At 35.8% G+C, this 18509-nt stretch overlaps 1 protein-coding gene across 11 annotated transcripts; it reads right to left on the reverse strand.

The window, feature by feature from the left end:
* Positions 1 to 1046: 1046 nt before the first annotated feature.
* Positions 1047 to 17632, reverse strand: rca2.1 (regulator of complement activation group 2 gene 1). 11 transcript variants are annotated; one of them, XM_066670655.1, is made up of 14 exons: positions 17509 to 17632; positions 16459 to 16591; positions 12624 to 12812; positions 12347 to 12458; positions 11807 to 11880; positions 11550 to 11732; positions 10828 to 11007; positions 10179 to 10235; positions 8145 to 8183; positions 7006 to 7041; positions 6847 to 6897; positions 4621 to 4660; positions 4024 to 4093; positions 1047 to 2890 (listed from the first exon to the last, which is right to left on the reverse strand). In XM_066670655.1, the coding sequence occupies exons 2-13, from the start codon at positions 16532 to 16534 to the stop codon at positions 4039 to 4041; spliced, it is 1092 nt and encodes a 363-aa protein (XP_066526752.1). In that variant the 5' UTR covers positions 16535 to 16591; positions 17509 to 17632; the 3' UTR covers positions 1047 to 2890; positions 4024 to 4038. The 11 variants fall into 11 exon arrangements, with proteins under 11 accessions (XP_066526752.1, XP_066526753.1, XP_066526758.1 ...); XM_066670656.1 differs by having other exon boundaries at positions 17535 to 17614; XM_066670661.1 differs by lacking the exon at positions 10179 to 10235.
* Positions 17633 to 18509: the final 877 nt, after the last annotated feature.

The raw sequence follows: 18509 nt of genomic DNA on the forward strand, positions 1-18509 counted from the left end.
CCAAGTGAAGCTCTGACCTCACAAGATCTGACTCCAACAGTTATACCCCAGATGACGTATAGCCTGGTGGTGAGGCGTTTCTGGCTGATTAACATATATTAATATGCATAATTTCACGTGTTAGTACTCAGCTCTTCACGTGCAATATTCAGGTGCCTGTTGTGACCCTGAAGACATTCATTATCTGGCCAGGCTGACAATGGGCCTCTCTTCCCAGCCCTCTTTTCCCGAGAAACTAAAATTTAGGGAGTCAGAAATGCACTTCAAGGCCACAATCAGAAGCTACAGATCAGCGCCTCCGTGACCAACACTATGATGTCAGTGTGTTACTATCCTGGAGTGCACATCTGTTCAAGGTTAGACGTTAAGAATTAAAAATGTGTAAATATCAAGTTATCATGCCATATAGTGAAGTTAGCTTATAATATGTCTTTAGGAGTAATTATCATATGATTTAGTAGTGCAGGATCAAGCAAAAATGTTTAACTACATGTGTAAGTAATACATGATGTAAATGCTGGTTAGTCATTCATATAAATGCATATAGGTTACAGGATTTCACACAATGAGTATGTAGTTATAAAAGCTAATTTAACTAATCATCATTTATGGATATTTGTCAACAAACACAAAGTAATAAAATTGTTTCCCACGACAGTCCTTTCTGGCAAAAAAAAAAATAATAATAATAAAATAGTAACTAAAAATCAAATTCAATAATGTACATATAAGATTCCTTCTAACTCAAATAAAAATGAGTGGTTTGCAAATACTAGTGCAAATCCATCTAAAATGTACCTATATTAACACATGACTACTATACACTATGTATCCTGTATAAATGTGCTCATATACTAAAATGTAAATAGGCTAATTGTAATTATTAAGTGCTGTTTTACAACTGAGACAAGGTCAGTTGAAAGCTGTTTGCTCTGGTCAACTATAAAATGTATTGCAGTTTCCTAATGTTACAAAACTGTAGTCAGTGGTTCCACAACATACATTGAATCCAAAAGCACAGAAATGAGAGACTATAAGAGACTTAAGAGGCTTGATCAAAGTTTAATACAAGCAAATTCAGTGCAATTAAAGGTAATGTTATGAACCCCCGATCTGTGATTTGTTATCTTGAGGACTAATTCACCTGTAACATCTAGCTGTAGGAATAGTAATAAATAGAAGGCTAACCTGATTGTAGAATATTGGCAAACTGAACACACATTTAAACACAGCTAAGAACTTGTACATCCAGTAATTCCAGTCAACACATTCTCTGTGGGCATTCTCTCATGTGAAATTAGGAGTATCTGTCTTGCAAAGATTTAGTAATAAACAGACACCTGATGAAATTCCACTACTCTTTTTCACAAGCCCTTTACAGCTTAGAGAACCAATTTTCACACCCAGAGAATTGTCAGAGCATTAATAAACCTATCCTAAACTCAAAGCAAGCACTTTGCTGCTGATTTACATTAACAAGATGATAATGTTTCAGTAAGGCCAACCAAAACAAGCTAATGGAAAGTTTAAATCCTCGAACACTGTAAAGACTTTGGCACAGTGAACGATTTTCTTTTGTAAAATCTATTAGAAATCTGCACTTACATACATGCAGTAAGTTTCAATAATGTACGTCTTACCATTGCTTTGGCAGTACATTAAATTTTCCTTCATAAGCGCTAATAAAAACAGTAGGTGTAAGCTGTGCAAATGATGGTTAATTCTAGAAAGGACAGGACTATTGTACAGTGAAGCCTCTTGTTCCTACCACTTCCAGAGGTTAGAACTGCCAAGTTGGTCTTTAAACAGTCCAGCATTTCACATGAGAACACATTTATTTTCTAACAATATTATATAATTAAATTAAAGAATTAAATAAAAGGAGAATTAATTGTTTAATCATTAAAATCTTAAATAATTGTATGTGATTTAATGAATCATACAATTTAAAAAATATTTAAAATGCACATTAGCTCCCTACGGGGTGTTTTCCCACCTTGCACCCAATGATTCCAGGTAGGCTCTGGGCACACCGTGACCCTGAAATGGATAAGCACTTACAGATAATGAATGAAAATGCACATTATAAATAAAGATTAAATAAATAAAAATTATTTAAGCTTTTATTTTATAATTTAATAATTAAATAAAAAAACAATAATTCTCCTTTAATTAATTAATTATCTAATATTGTCACAAAAATAAAACTCCATACCAAATGGCTTACAGTGCCTCACTTTATGAAGATTGATAAATAGCTATTAATTTCTGATTAGGTCTGATTTAAATCAAATATGTTATAAATAATATATTAAAAAACAAAACAAAAAAAAAAAACAAAAACAAACAAAAAAAAAACATACAGACGGCTCAAAGCACTAACATTTCTTTTTCCATTTTCAAAGTACATTATTGAATTCAGTTTACAAACCTAACCCAGTACAAATGCTGCAACTTTATTCCTGCCATTAGGACACAAATTAGGACAAAATCAAGTGACTTTTTTTGTTTCATCAAACCTGCAGCAGGGGTGTAATTACAAGAGCTTTGTATAAAAAAAAATGCTGGGGAAGCATGCATGGCTCTTCTACAGAAATTCTTAATTGCAGTTCAGAACATGAACAATTTTTGTTTTTTTTTCTCTCAGAGTTGAAACCTATGCCTTAAACCAGGTGAATATTAATTTTTAACCTATGATGTGAAAAAAACAGCACTGAAGGTCTCAACAACCTGAGTTAACCTCCCACGGAAAGCAGGAATAACTGGAGAAGACAAGCAGGATTTCCAGAGATTGAAGAGTAATCCGCATCATTCATGGAACGCATTCCTCCAATTTATGAAAGCAGGAGGACACTAAGGCTTGGAATGAGGCAGAGAATGCTCCCCAGATCTAGAACAAAGATTTTAGGAAAAGACAAAATAAGTGATCATGAAAAACATGGTCTTTGGTTTTTGGGTAAACGTTTCGGTGTGCTGTAAATTAGAAGAATTATGCGGGTTAAAAGATGAGTTGCGTGTTAACTTCCATAAAAGTTAACCAACTGAGAAAACCTAAATAATAAAATAAATAAATAAATAAATAAAAACTACAGATACTGGAAACCTGTGCTAACATTTCTCCTGTGGTGTTGCTATCAGTGTGTGAAGAGTGGGAGAAGAGAGTTGCATTGACCATCCACACAATGGGCAGCACTTTGAACACATTTTATAAGTAGTCAGAAACTTGTAAATAACTCATGAAAGAATAAAGTTACGTTCAAACCAAGCACACCATTGTTTTTCTTGTGACAGTCCCAATAAGTTTGATGTATCACATGATCCTCTTCCCATTGAAAAAACAAAAGTTGGTCACCATCCATCTTAAAAACTTTCCCCCCTCCCATATACTAATGTGTCACAAACAGGAAGTTAATATCACCAACCATTCCCATTTTATTAAGGTGTATCCATATAAATGGCCCACACTGTATATATGAGAAATGACTGAACGCTCCAGAACCTAGACATTTGTGTGTACATGATTGAACTTTGGAGATATTACAAAATATATATATCCATTGTATTTCCCCTGAATGCAAGGCTCCAAAATTGGAAGGCAAATGATGGATGCTGAAAAGAAATTAAAGAGAACTCTGCTGAGAATTTCTTTGCATTTGCTAAGAGGCTGTATACTATAAGAAAATAAAGACCCTCAATAATCGTTGAGAAGTTAATATGACATAAAACTGCAGATGGCAAGACATTCCAAGAACCATTAATCAGCTCTCACGTACACCACTACTGTACTTAAACTAAAACCTTCAAAACATGATTAAACTTCACTTAAAATATCAACAGATGAATGGACTCTAAATATAAACAGAAAAATTGTTGTAGTAATTATCAGGGCAAGTCACATGACAAGGACATAGCCATGTTTAAAAGGTAACCTTTACAGCCACTGCTTAAAACGTTCACTTAACACATCCCACTTTTAGATTTCTGATACAACAAAGATGGACATACACATTCTGTTTTTCTTACCAGAACAGTGAGTTGTTACAACACGCCCTCTTCACTTTTAGTAGCCACATTTCCAGAGTAATGTGTAGAGCTGCAACCCAAAAGTCCAGTATTGGTCAACTTTGGGCATGGCTGAATACCCAGGTACATTTAATGTCAGCCCACTTCCCTGATATCAAACCAAATCTGCAGAAAACCCTTCTTCCCACAAAGTAGGACACACCATCCAGTCTTTCTCTGTCAATGCCATAGATCAAATTTTCAGCCTCATCTTTTGTCCATTGCATTTGTATAGGCAAAATAATTATTTCTTGGAGGGTAACTGAAAATGGTGTGTGCGTAATTAAAAGAAAAAATAAATAGCATTAAAAAGCAGGTTAGACAATGTCATGCCATCCAAACTATAGCGGAATAAACAAAAAGAGACTTGCAGGGTGAAATGCACTACATGTTAGTGTTTAATTTGTAAACAGCGTTCATAATCTACATGCAGCGAGTATAACACAACAGGCATGACACTGAGATGGACAAATTGTAGTTTCATCTTGCTCAAAAATGTTACTAACAACTAGTCCATCTGGTGAAGAGTATGGGCCCCTGAAATGGAAATAAACTTACGATTTCTTTTTGTGGATGAAATACCCAAAAACACCCAGCACTGCAAAGTAAGAGTGGAATTTTAATGCAAGAGACAAAAAATGTCTCATGATTCAAAATAAATGTATTAAATACCTTTAGAGCATATAACCTACATAATTGTACAGCAATACAACCAGGGATAACCACATATTAGCTACCAATATATTAAAAAAATAAACACTCCCAAAACACACACACAAAAAAAAAACACTTTTGAGTTAGTTATCCTGAACTTTTGACAGGAAGCTATTATGTATAGAAGATTATACACATTTTGCTCTTCTGCACTTTATGCAATCCTGTGTAATCTGCTGCTGTTGTCTGTTGTCTATGGGGCCTGAAGAAGGCTATATTTTATTCAAGTTATATAGAATAAAAAAATAAATCAACTTATCTAAAAGCATTATAAAGCATATGCATCCTCTCAAAAGATCTTTGTTGTATTGCAGTCTAATAAGAAAGCATATTTCAATACATTATTTTGTCTGCATACATGGTGATTAAAATTCACATGAAAGACAAGAAATATTCATGGAAAATGGAGGTTGAAAAACGAGAAAAAAAGAAAACTAGGCAAGCCTAGTTTAACCGGGCCACAATTAACAATATAGCCACTGTCACCGGGGCGTTTCTGGCATTTCATAAACAGGAAAACCCAAAATACATACCCATGTCATTGGAAGGTGTGGAGAAGCTTTGGTGCTTCATATCAGTGCCTTTGTATACATGTGGTTTTTATTATGTCCACTGGACGATAATGCTGTGTGAGGCTCTGAGCTCTTTCTTGATTTACTGAACATCGACACGCCCACAGACGAAGCCACAGTTTGCAATGACGAACCTACTCTACTTTGGTTCCAGCTAAGAAGGGAACTAATTTTTCTGGTTCGCGAATCAGTTGGTGTTTGTGGAAATTTAGTTCACAAACTGGAGCCGTTCCCTCGTCGGTGGAAAAGTGCTATGTGAAATATGGCTGAACTAACAGAGGGTGTAGTAGCACTACTTTGTGAAATTTGGCTGAACTAATTGCAGAAGGTGAATTAATCTTCACACTCGAGCATGAGTGTTCCAACTTTAGGAGTCAGTCAGTCATTCAGGCAGTAAGTACACCAAAAATGCTTCATCTAGGCAGGCCAGGGGGGAGGAGGGGGAAAAGGAAAAAAAAAAAAAAAAACCCAATAGATTTATAAAAAAAAAAAAAACCAAAAAAAAAAAAAAAACCCAGAAATATATATATTATTAAGCAGAAAACATATGTTAAATTTCTACATTACAAGCCTAGGTTAATCTTTAGGTTACTCCACGTTATTTAAAAATAAATGTACTATAAGATGTCTTTTTTTGTACAAACACTTAAATTGATTAAATAACAGCAGATAAACGCTTAACATGCTTAGACACACGTGGCAGTCATTGGGATCCAGGTATTATTTAAACAACTACTTGCTTTTGGTTTGGATAATCAGAGAAGGAATGAAGGAGAAGGAAAAAAACCTACACATTACCAGTGCAGGTGTCTCCAGGCACTGTGCCATTAAAACTACGATCTTGTGTCCTGATACAGATCGTATAAATTGAAATGAGTAGGCTGCTAAAGATCTGATAAATATTAGGAAGAATATACCACAAATTGTAGAACTCAGAATAAGGCCAAAATTAATCACCTTTTTTATTATTATTATTTATAGCTTACAACAACATTTCTTTCCTCTTGTTTATAATCATTTACTGGACTAATACTTACAAGTAGCAGTACAGCTGACCTGTTTTGCAAACAGGTACTATTACCTTGTGCTCCAAATGAGGGGAAAAATAAAAAAGTACACAACTAGTATCTAAAGCAGGGCTGCTTAATCTTGGTCCTGGAGATCTACCACCCTGCTCCCACTCTAATCAAACACATCTGATCCATTTAACAAAAGCTTTCAAGGACATTTGAATATTAGAGCAGGTTGTGTTGGATCTGAGGTCTCCTGTGTGGTACATATCAAGGATCAGGATTAAGCACCCTGATCTAAAGCATATATTCACATTCAAATAGACAATTTCTACACCTGAATGTGTATTCATGCATTTTCACAAATGTGTTTTAAAGAATTGAAGACCACATTATTTGGATTAACATAATTGATACTCAACTATGGGGAATGGCTGAAAAACATTTAACATTAAAATCATGTAACTGATCAGTGAATGTACACTTACGAAAAAGTCCAAGAACTCCAAGCCCAACTCCAAGTGCAATTTTGTTATGGCCTGTAAATAACAAAAAGTGCTCTGTATCACAAATTCATACATCACCTTGAAAACCCCATAAATTAGCTAACTTCAATATTGTACATTATAGGCAGAACTGTAGATTACCATTTGGTGGTGGAGATGGTGTGATCTCTTTCTCATCTATTAAAAAAAAATGCATTGCATTAAATCATATGCATAACAGAACTGACTTTGTGGCAACACCAAGTACGCATCAATCTATAATTTATTTTTTTTTTTTACTAAATCATAAAATGCCCAGGGTGTCTCATCAGAGATAAAATCATACTAAGTTGAAGTACTGCTGTCAGAGGTGCCTGTGCTACAGTCAGATATGATCTACTTTAAGGAGTGTCTGTTCCAGAGCAGAACACTTTTGGCCTTAAGTGGAACAGACAATTCCAATAAAAACCAGGCAATTGATACCAATGTTTACCTCAAACTGATCCATTCAAGTTTTAAACAAAATGTTTGAATATGAAAATTGTGAATAAGCAGCAAATGTCTGCTACCTAAAATAACATTCAAGGTAGAAGGTGAAAAAATGATAAGGAAAATAATATCAGCCTTGTCTAGTGAGGGAAAAAGAAATGATGAAAAGGGAATAGGTTAATTATTGCACATTCTTTTTAGCCATGAAGGTCCAAAGGTCATGAACTTGTCTAGCAATTGATCATATATGTTTCAATAAACAGGCAACCTGAGTGAGCTCCGCGTCTGAGGAGGGTGTGCAGTAGGGTAGGAAACACACTCCAATTTGGAATGCTTGCTGTCAATATTAGAGATAGCTCCTTTAAGACTAGTCACTTTAGTGGAGGCATCATAATGACCTCTCCATCTTTAAATATATAAAGTACCATGCAAGGGCACCTCTTTTGAATCTACTGCAGTAGGTGAAACAATGTTTTAATTCTCTTCGATTTGATATAATATATAGACGACAAAATATTATACTCAGGTTTACTGAAAGAAAACCTCCAGATTGGATAACAGAACTGACCACTGTAGGATATGAGTAGTAATATTTGCAAAGTTCCAAGATAAAATTGATAAACTGATGTTCAAGTACTGTAATACTTCAATAAAATAAAATGTTCAATAAAATACTGTAATTGTTCAATAGCTACTGGAGTACACACTCCAAATTCAAGTTTTTTTTTTGTTTTTGATTTTTAAACATTCCTCTATTTGGACAGACTTAATATTTTCTAAAAGCCATAAATCAGTGAGCTCTGTAAACTTACTGTCTGGGGTTTTGGTAGTTGTCACAATCTCTTTATCACCTAGAAGATTAAATATTATTAAGATTAAATGTCAGCTCCTGTGCTAGTTAACGCAGTAAGTTCTAGAAACTAGATAATGTTTTCTGAAATGCTAATTCTACTGTAGTTGTACTGTAGTTCTACTCCAGTATATTCTGACACAATACTTTCCCTTGAATAGGAATTTAGACTACTCACTTGAACCGATTACATCCTCCATGTTCTGGAGGGTGGACCATTGTTAGCAGTGACACTGACATGTTATAATTGATACAGACAGAGCAGCAATATTGGGGTTTTAAACACAATGTACTATGAGAGGCCGTCTAGGGCAAAATACAAGGGTACTACACACTGAAACACTTGCGTACTATGCCTGTATATCTCAGTGTAACAGGAATTTAGTTTCTGACAAACTGAGCATGCTCAGTAGCACAGAGGGATATAATGTTTGATAAATTCCTGAGTTTTGATTTTTTTTAAGAAATCAACAAACATTTCCCCCTCTCAGATTATATCAGTCTGTGCAGGTGACAGAGCAGGTGCTGAAACAAAAGTGAAATCTAAAGTGAATTAGAGACTGAATCTATGAATACAGGAGACCCAGTAATCTCACAGCAGTGCACATGACTGAACTGCGAACAAGTGAGCGCTGTGGCTGCAGACCGCTGTGAGTTTACTGCGGTCCCCTGTAAAACCGAGAGTAAACCTTTGTTCATTTCTTAAAAAACAAATCTTAAAGCCCAGGTGTTTAAAGACTAGTTATTAAAAATATAATTTCCCTCTGTTCTACTGAGCATGCCTGAGTCAGCATACATTTTTCAGTGTGTTGTGCGCAAGTGTTTAGATTTTTCAGTGTTTCATTGTATTTTGCCCTAGACGGGGCCTCTCAGTGTACATTTATTGGAACAAGCCAAGTTGGTAAAGTATACAAGTAGTAGGTCCTTATTTTTCAGATTCCATGTTTGTAAGTTGTGGTCTAGCCCTTCAGCACTTTCTGATCACAGCATCACTGTTGGCTGAATGTTACTGATTGCCAGACTATTCTGAATCTACCAGTGACACTAAGGTGTGTTAAAACTCCAGGAATACTGCTGAGTCTGATACACTCATACTACACATACATGTAATAGTCACTGCTATAACGACAATCTTACACAACCCAAAAAAATCTCTGTTCAGTAGTGGTGCATTTTCACTGAAGGTTGGGATAAAGAGGAGCTGATAAACGTACATGAAATGTCACAGAATAAATAGTGAGGCATTGCATACTGTAAGCTTACAGTAGATTATATTTTTTCTTAGCACAAACATAGATAATTAAGCAAGACAGCAAACTTGTCGTCCTCACATATCTGGATATTAAAAGCTTGTACACACCAACATTGGTCTCAAAAATGTGTCCAAACACATATGAACACAAAACCAAATTTAAGACTGACAAGCACTAAGACTGCCCACTAGAAGCTGACAGTACCACAAAATGCATTGTTAAGAATTGTTTAGCATGCATATTATGCAAAACACAAAGCATAAAGTGAAAGTTTAGTTTTTGTCTAGCAAAGTGATGGCAGCATGTTACAAATGCAGGAGGCTTTGACTTGCATGTGATCATACATCTAATGTCTTAAAAGGAACACTTGGTAAGATTTAGAGAATTTGTTCCTTGGCTCTCCCTAGAGTTTCAAGAGGACGAGGGAAAGGAAGTGTATTTTAAGTTAAAAATACTACCTAATGTTCCTTTAAAAAAATAAAAAGTCAAATTTTGATTTACTAGATTAGACTTTTTTGAGATTAGAAGATTTGAAGAATCTAATTAAAAAAGTGCTTCTTTCTTCTAATTTCATTACACAATTTATAGCAAGTACATTTAGTTTTTTTTTTATTGCTTCTACTAATAACTTTCTAATTTAATAGAAGCATTGAAGAGAATAATAATAAGCTCTAAAATGCATTAGTAGGTAGTATTTTTGAGGCCAATTCTCAGCCTAGCCTCAGATATTTACAGTACGTCACCTTTTGTAGTTCGTGTTGTGGATCCAGTTGTTGTTCCTGCTGTTGACGTTTCACGTGCTAAAATATATGAAATAATGCACAGTAACATGCCTGTAACTTTCAGGATCATGCAACTGAAAATAAAGACCTACTAGATGCGAGGTTGCATAATGAAAACACAGCAATTTCCAAAGATAATGGAAAGGTTTTCTGAAAATAATTAGATTTTGGCTGCAATGAGAACATGCAAATTTGTATAGATTTAAGAAAATGGATAAATACAAGCCATGGAAGTAAATGAATGGGGAAAAAAAGTATTATAAGCAACAAGTAAGCAATAATTGTATTAATGATGGCATTAGGCATTTGCTACTTTGTTAAGAATTGGTTCATAAAAGTGAACTATTACATAAAAATAAAGCTCTGTGGTTAGTTTCACTTTAAGCAGCAGTTACAGCAATAAAATGTGAAAAGACTGAACAACACTAACTTTTCTGTGGTTATAAAAATGTCTGATCATGCATACTGCCCTTTGTTTGTGTATTATCGAACTAATAAATATTCTAAAATACAAATCATGAAATAAAAGAGAAACCATTATTGAGAGAGAGAGGGCTCATAATTTTAACAGACAAGAAAACAAACGTTGAAAAAATTTGATCACACTCACCAACACATTTCGGAGGCTTTGGAGTCCATCCAAATTCTTCACACACAATGTATCCGGAACCTTCCATTGTGAAACCAGGATTGCAAGTAAATTCCAGAAAACTTTTATATCCATATGATGATGACAATTGCCCTCCAATTCTATGGCCATTTTCAACTGATACTGGATCACAGGACACCTCTGAGTAAAGAGAAACATAAAATGGAATGACATGTCATGTAACATGCTTGATTCTAAAATTTTAAACTCATCCTTTGTCACAACTAATCATTTAAAACACACACACACACACACACACACATCACACAAAGTCGGATACCTGAGATTATGTCAAGGATTTTTACTAAAATTAATAAGAAATAAAATGCCCCAAAACAACTTATTTTCAGACTAAATATTATTTTTATAATCATCATCTATATTACAAATTAACATGGGCTATAGTTATGTTGCAGACATACAGATTAATACAAAGCTGTATTGTTCTTTAAATAATAATAAATATTATTCAGCCAAACAAACACCAATGAAGAGTGAATTTACTGAAGAAAACAACACACTTCACAGACTCCAGATATATTGTTAATTTTTTTGAATTGCCTGTTTGTTTTAAATTTTTAAACTGAGGCAACGGCACCTGCTATTTTTTAAAAGATTTTGAAAAATGAGAAACCTCTTTGGGAATTCAAGTTTGGTGAGAGTGACGATTCAGCACTACTTACTCTTACATCGTGGAGGAGAAGGCTGAAACGTTCCATTATCAGAGCAAACTATAGTTGATTCTCCAAAAAGTGTAAAACCTTGTTCACACACGTATGTGACAGCTTGATGATATTCATATACTTCAAGGAGTTCTTCATCTAAACGTCCATTTTGCACACCAGGAGGCGGCTCACACTTCACCACTAAAAAGAAAATTGTTTCAATTAAAAGTGATTTCAAATATTTTGACTTACTCAAAACATTCAGAATTACAAACCTTCACAGATACCGTCTCTCCCATCCCAACCTTCAGCTCGGCATATTCTAACTCCTTCATTGGAAAGAAAATAGCTGTAAAGAAAATAGACCAACTCTGAGTGTATCATTCATTATCTGTAACTGCTTATCCAGTTCAGCCCAAGCGGAATCACTGGGTGCAAGGCAGGAGCACACCGTGGAGGGGCTGCCAGTCTTTCACAGGGCAACACATGCACACACAGACATATTCACTCACACCTACAGACACTTTTTGAGTCACCAATCCACCTACCAACAGATGTTTTTGGACCCTTGGAGGAAAACCACACGGACACGGGGTGAACACACCAAACTCCTCAAAGTCACCCGGAGTGGGACTTGAACCCATAACCTCCAGATCCCTGGAGCTGTGTGATTTAGACACTACCTACTGCACCACAGTGCCGCCATAATGTATCAAAACAGGCAAATTCCTTTTAAAAATAAATAAATAAAAAATAAAATAAAATCCCACATCCCACTGATCAGATAACCCAAACAACAAAAAACATTCACTGACCCTGGGTTACAAATTGCTGTGGCTCTCCCTCCAAATGAAATTCCATCATCCCCTTCTGGGGAGTAAAAATACCTTCCATTTGGGATGTCTGCAAGAGGTCCACATTTTCTTTCTAAAATATACAAAATACACAAGATCAATTCCTGCATTTTACTGCATAAATACAAATCTATATATATTTTTCATTCATTGTCTGTAACCGCAGTGGGTCGCAGCAGGTCCGGAGATCTATATAGTACATGAATATTTGTGTAACACATTTCCGCAAGGGAATTACTTGTGCACTGAAGTTTCAAGTCTCCCCATGTGTTTCCTGTGCACCGAATAGTTGCATCAGCCTTTGAATCTACAGGTTTGTAACCAACTACACACTGGAACGTAGCCGTGGAACCATCAGGGTAGGGCGGTTTGTTTGGTTCCGCAACCAAAATTCTGTCGTTCCCTGGAGCGGGTTTATCACATTGAGCTGAGAATAGAAACACACACACAAAAGCACACACGCTGAATATAGGACTATAGTCACAGGTTAATAAAACACTGCATACAACAGAAATATATATATATATATATAAAATATGAATCCTGTCATAGCATTACAAAATGTATTAAGCGGCAAAGGTGATGATGATGGCATAGCACTCTTGCTAATGATCTATTTTCTGCATAGACAGAATGGAACATCCAGTGACATCACCAGTATGGCAAGAATACAGTTAATTATTGAGTAATACATATCTAGCCCAGATTTTAGAAGTTATATGGAGTATTCAACATGGTACTTTATGTCCACCAAGGCATGTTCCAGGTCCAGTTTACAAGAACTGGCCTTCGGGGAAAGTTGCAATAGTAGCATTAATTTCAGAACTTATTCTCATGGTCTGTTCCAAAACTTAGTCAGCCATCTACATACAGAGCATTTTACGTCCTTGTGTGCACCCTGACATGTAAGCTGGCCTAATTCTTAAAGTAACTTAAATATACTACCTACAGAGATACCTTAATCTGGCTGAATTTAAGGCAACATTGAAATGTTCCTCAACCACTAAGGCTGATACAAAGCAAAACTACCAACTAGTTCACTATTCTTCCATAACAATAATAATTGAAATCTTGATTAATATTGTGAAGGGCAGAATCCATCACACTGAGGAAACACTAGCAGTTGAGTTAAGATAACACTGGTCACATGCAGTTTGCAAGAACAAGCCAAGACTTAATTGCATTCTAACTACACTGTCTCAATAATCTGCTTTTGAGGACAGAGTGTGGTTAGAACGTTGCCTACTTCACCAGCTGCCTATAGTCAGTGTCTACTTAGGGAGCTCACTAGGTTTTGGGACATAGAACCAGTGCCGAATGAGTCTACATGCCTTAGACCTTAATATTTTCCTTTTAAAGGAGCAATATACAATTTTGCCAACAAGCATTTAAAATGGTCATCACAGTCAAAAATTGGTGAGAGTCTGTGCTCTTATTCCCTCAGACATGAGGCTCGTGGGGGTAGAATTAAACCTACACCTAGTGAAAAACAAATTCAAGAACTCTGACACATTATAAAACCAGCTCATGTCAATTTAATATTAATCTGTTGTTTTTAGCTAGGTGCACAGCTGGCTACATCAGCCAAAGCCAAGTCCATTATCCTGAAAACAAAAGTCTAGTGAACCATTTCTGTAGCACATTTAAAAGACATCGAGTGCCGACCAAAGTGCTGAACAAAATTATAATAACACATACCTAAAAACATGAAACTAAGCATCAAAAGAAAGCACGCTGCTCTGAAAATACACTCTTTATTTGGACTTTCCAGAAAGCATTCTACACAGTTTTACCCACAACACCATTAATTTCACAATTCTTTTGCATAATAGCCCCCTACTTCCTTGTTGCAACCCGATGTAACTTAAATCCGTGTGGAGTAAGAAATATGTCAGAACCTATTTACACAGGAAAGTGCACATCATTTCACAAATATCTATCTACTCTAGTGAACTTTATGAATGATGCCAAAATTTTTTAAGGCCAAGTACAAACTGATGTTCACTTCCATGGCTGCAACACACTGTCAATCATGCCACACCCTGTTCATTTTATGATTCAGTAATATTACAGATTGGCCCTTCAGTAAACCATATACATTTTCACAGAATGAATTTCTTCATTAATAACAGAATCACTACTTTCACATTCTTGAACTCATGAACTTTGAATAGCATTGGGTAGCCACACTTTTGATGGAGCACCATTTTAGAAGGACACAATGCTCTGTCAAGCATGTAAACTATAATTACATTGTAAAATATTATGTACAGTCATAACTTGACCAGGTCTAATGCCATATTTTGTTGCGATTCTACCTCAGAATTGTTTTTAATATAATAATAACAATTAACAACGTAACAATTTGCATGGTAAAATTAACCTTAAAATGCCATAACATTTTTCAGTTAGCAAAAATCTGATTGCAAATTCCCAAATCTGGCAACACAATTTATAGGTTTAGTGGTTCATATAATCATAATGCATCTCCATGACCTTTGCCTACTGTTCATTTTTATGAAATGTATTTCAGTGACATGGAACAATAACAATAAACAGGCATTTATAGGTTTGGTGGCTCATATAATTATACAGCATCTCCATGACCTTTGCCTACTGTTCATTTGTACAAAATATTCTTCAGTGACATGGAATGGAAACTGTGATGGAAAAATGCAAACTAACAATGTAATTAGTAAATGTAAACTATTCTATGGTTAATCTGAAATGATTATGATACACTTTAATCAATGTGGTAATTTTGATGGTACAGAACATGCTGCGCTTGAAGCATGACCCTTGAAAGCTTTTTGAGAAGAGAAAAATGTTTGCAGTAAATTTCTTTTGTGAGATTTAGGAATGTGCATCCTGTTTGGGACAGGGCAACTTGACCCCACACTCTGCAAGACATGATGCTGACTATGAAGAAGTGAGAGTGTAGATGGTAATAAAAAGATGTATGGCCTAATAGTCCATAACATCTGGGACATGAGAAAATCTGAGACATGATGTAATGGTAACAGCAACAGTGTACGTGTCACATGCCCTATAAATACTGCTGTGAGGATATAAAAGTATCCATAACAGGATATAAAAGTATCGATTAAAAAAAAAAAAAGTAATGGGACAACAATGTTATCCTTTATTCTTATGTTCATTTTGTACTTAGGCTCTTTGTCATTCTGACTGAGTATCAGATACGTTTGTGTAAACTATTACAAATTTTATACAGATATTTAGAATTCTTCAGTATTCTTGGTATATTTGTACTGCTGTGAAACTTTGTCAGTTTATGTCCATTGTGAGCTACTGTAACCTAAACCAAATTCCTTGTATGTGTCAGCATACATGGCCAATAAAGCTTGATTCTGAGAATAGCGATCCCTAATCAAATCTAAGATTAAGAGCATTCACTTCAAATGGAAATAAAGCACACTGTATCTTGACTCTCTGCCATGTAATCTTTGCTCTGCTGGGTGTACGTTACAGGGCTTAAAATCAGACATAATCCTCTCAAGGATCACAATTATAACCTAAGCCACAGGTTTATAAATATATATAGGCTAACGGCAAAACAAGAATTAACACGCCATCTTGTTAAATTTGTGGTGTAAACATTGTTAAAGAAGTCCTCTCCTTGAACAATGGCATCATAACAATCCTTTAAACCAAGGAAATTATCCCTAGATCTGACACTAGTTACAAGCTACAGAGAGTCATCCAAATGAAACTTCATGTTTGCCAAAATCATTATTGAACAGTTTTGGTTCTTTCAGCCATAAACATGACACTTATGTTATTTAAAAAATCAGTTTACTGGGAAAATAACAGAGTCCACGTGTGCTTTGGAAATTCTGAATGAATAAATTGAACAAATATAATTTTTAAAAGAGATTTAGTGCAACTACAGCCTACCACAGAACTATTAGACATTAATAAGGATGTTTTAAAGCACACCGAGAGAGAGTGAAAAGATTACTAACGTCACGTTCAGAAGAGACCTATGAAAATCTTACGCACCTAGACGTTACATTATAACGAAAAGTGGATATAAATATATAAAAATAACTCACCTCGGATGTGTGCAAGGTTCAGCAGAAAAACGAAAACGAGTAGGGCGTTGCGGTATTCGGCGGCCATTGGTGTCATTTCTAAATTTTATTCACCAACTTCTCAAATCCAGTGAAGTAACGAGTGTAGGCGGGTCTTTGTAAGAGAAACAAATGGAGTTAGTGGGTCAGGAAAGAAACTAGCCAACGTTAAACCTACACCAATCTTAGGCTTATTGAGAAGCTACGCATATGTATCCAGAAATATGGATGTCTCTGGCCAAATGACAAGCTTTGTTAGGCTTCCATCGAAAACAATGAACACATCTAAGCCACAACACCGTTTATGCAAGTCATTTCCTATAGCTGAAAAGCCTTATGGATCATAGTGTGTTTTCTGTTAAACTCATTAGATCAAAAGTTTGCTACTGCATTGCTTGTAGAAGATGTGTACATTGTTTTCAAGTAGACATGTAACATGTCGAAGACATGTTTCAACAAAACATTTACCGTGTAAGAGCGACCATGAACACCGCTGATGTAACCGTGGAATTTATCGCTGCACCTTAATATCACATTCAAAAGTATAACGTTAAAAAACTAGCGAGAGAGAAGTCAGCAGCCTCGGTTACCTTAGCTAGCGACAGCTACTAGCTAGCTCACCTGGTATTAACACACACCTAACGAAATACGTTCATGTCCGAATATAACGACAACCGATTCAGAGTGAACAGACATTGCATTACTTCAATGTTTCTTTTAAACCTTTTTATAACCTCTGTCATCTTGACTTTGTTAAAAAAAACTTTTATATAATTGACTCAGGGTAACCTCGAGAGGCTTAGAGCAATGACTGTGCCAAAGACTTTGAATATCCAAACACATTCTGTAAAGGAATCGTAACAGAACGCCTGGGCACATAAAGTTAAGGTTAGTGTCAACAAGTTCGACATGTACTGTTCAGCCAACCTCAGCGTTAAGTAGCTAGATAGCTAGTTTTTTATCAGATTAAACCTTCGAGGGTGTCGTTAGCTCCGCGGTGGGCTCGTCGAGCTATTTATTCCACTTACTCACCTGGAAAATGCAAAACAGTCCAGTACCTGAGCTTCAGGCAGCTTTCACGTTCCTCTCCGCCTTTCCACTGCTCGGTCTCTTACGGTCTCTGAGAATGTTGTTTGGACGAGACCGGATATGAAGTCATAGCTGAAAAAGGGACGGCTACTCCCCCCGGAGTCATTTCTGGTCATTCACCAGTCGAAGGGCGGGTCTGTTGTTGGAAAAATACTCACCCATAGGAGGGTGTTTTCATGTCCGGGAAAAAAACCCACCGAGTTTTGATCCAAAGTATAAAAATGAAAACCGGAGTCGACCGGAATAGAAGCCATTTTGTGTCAACATCTGTTTGAAACTTACGAAGCATTTTTGGCTAAGAATGACTGATTGATTCTACAATTCTGTTTTACAATATAGATTATTTACCATGTTTTATATTTATTCGCTGTTGTTTGGTTATTTTATAATAATCCATAAAATGATTTACACTAACAACTTTTATATAACCATATTTACAATATTTAACAGATAGCTTTAATGACTGCAGGAGTAAATGTTTGCAATTTGATCAAATTCTCATACCAATACTCATACTCATTACTGAGTGGCCATGGTGCTGAAGTAGTTAGTGAAGCTTCAGGGTCCTGTGTTTGTAGACTGGCGCCCCATCCAGGGTGTGTTCCTCTCTTGCGCCCAGTGATTCCAGATAGGCTTCAGACCCTTTGTGACCATGGACTGGATAATGCAGTTACAGAAAATGAATGAGTTGCACTACCATTTGCATTATCTGCAGGCTAGTGGGAAAGCAGATGAGAGCACAGGTGCCCTTAAATGAGATCAAACATTCCAGTTCTCCAGCCTCAGCCAAGTTTTCTGACTGTACCCATTTCCACACCCTGGATTCCTAATCTAGAGGAAGGGAGCAGCATTGTAGCTGTTTGATATACGTCATATCACAATTGCAATCTGTTTAATGATTAATGCACCTGAAAAAAAGCAGTTATGACTTTTCCTGTATTTAA

This window comes from Hoplias malabaricus, chromosome 5, assembly GCF_029633855.1.
Source record: "Hoplias malabaricus isolate fHopMal1 chromosome 5, fHopMal1.hap1, whole genome shotgun sequence".
NCBI classification, from domain to species: Eukaryota; Metazoa; Chordata; class Actinopteri; order Characiformes; family Erythrinidae; genus Hoplias; species Hoplias malabaricus.

Coding starts and splice junctions, on each gene's coding strand:
- rca2.1 (XM_066670655.1), bottom strand. CDS start 16,534: ATGACACCAATGGCCGCCGAATACCGCAACGCCCTACTCGTTTTCGTT. Junction 12,813..16,458: donor GAACCTTGCACACATCCGAG/GTGAGTTATTTT, acceptor TTCTATTCTCAG/CTCAATGTGATAAACCCGCT. Junction 7,042..8,144: donor AACTACCAAAACCCCAGACA/GTAAGTTTACAG, acceptor TTTTTTTAATAG/ATGAGAAAGAGATCACACCA.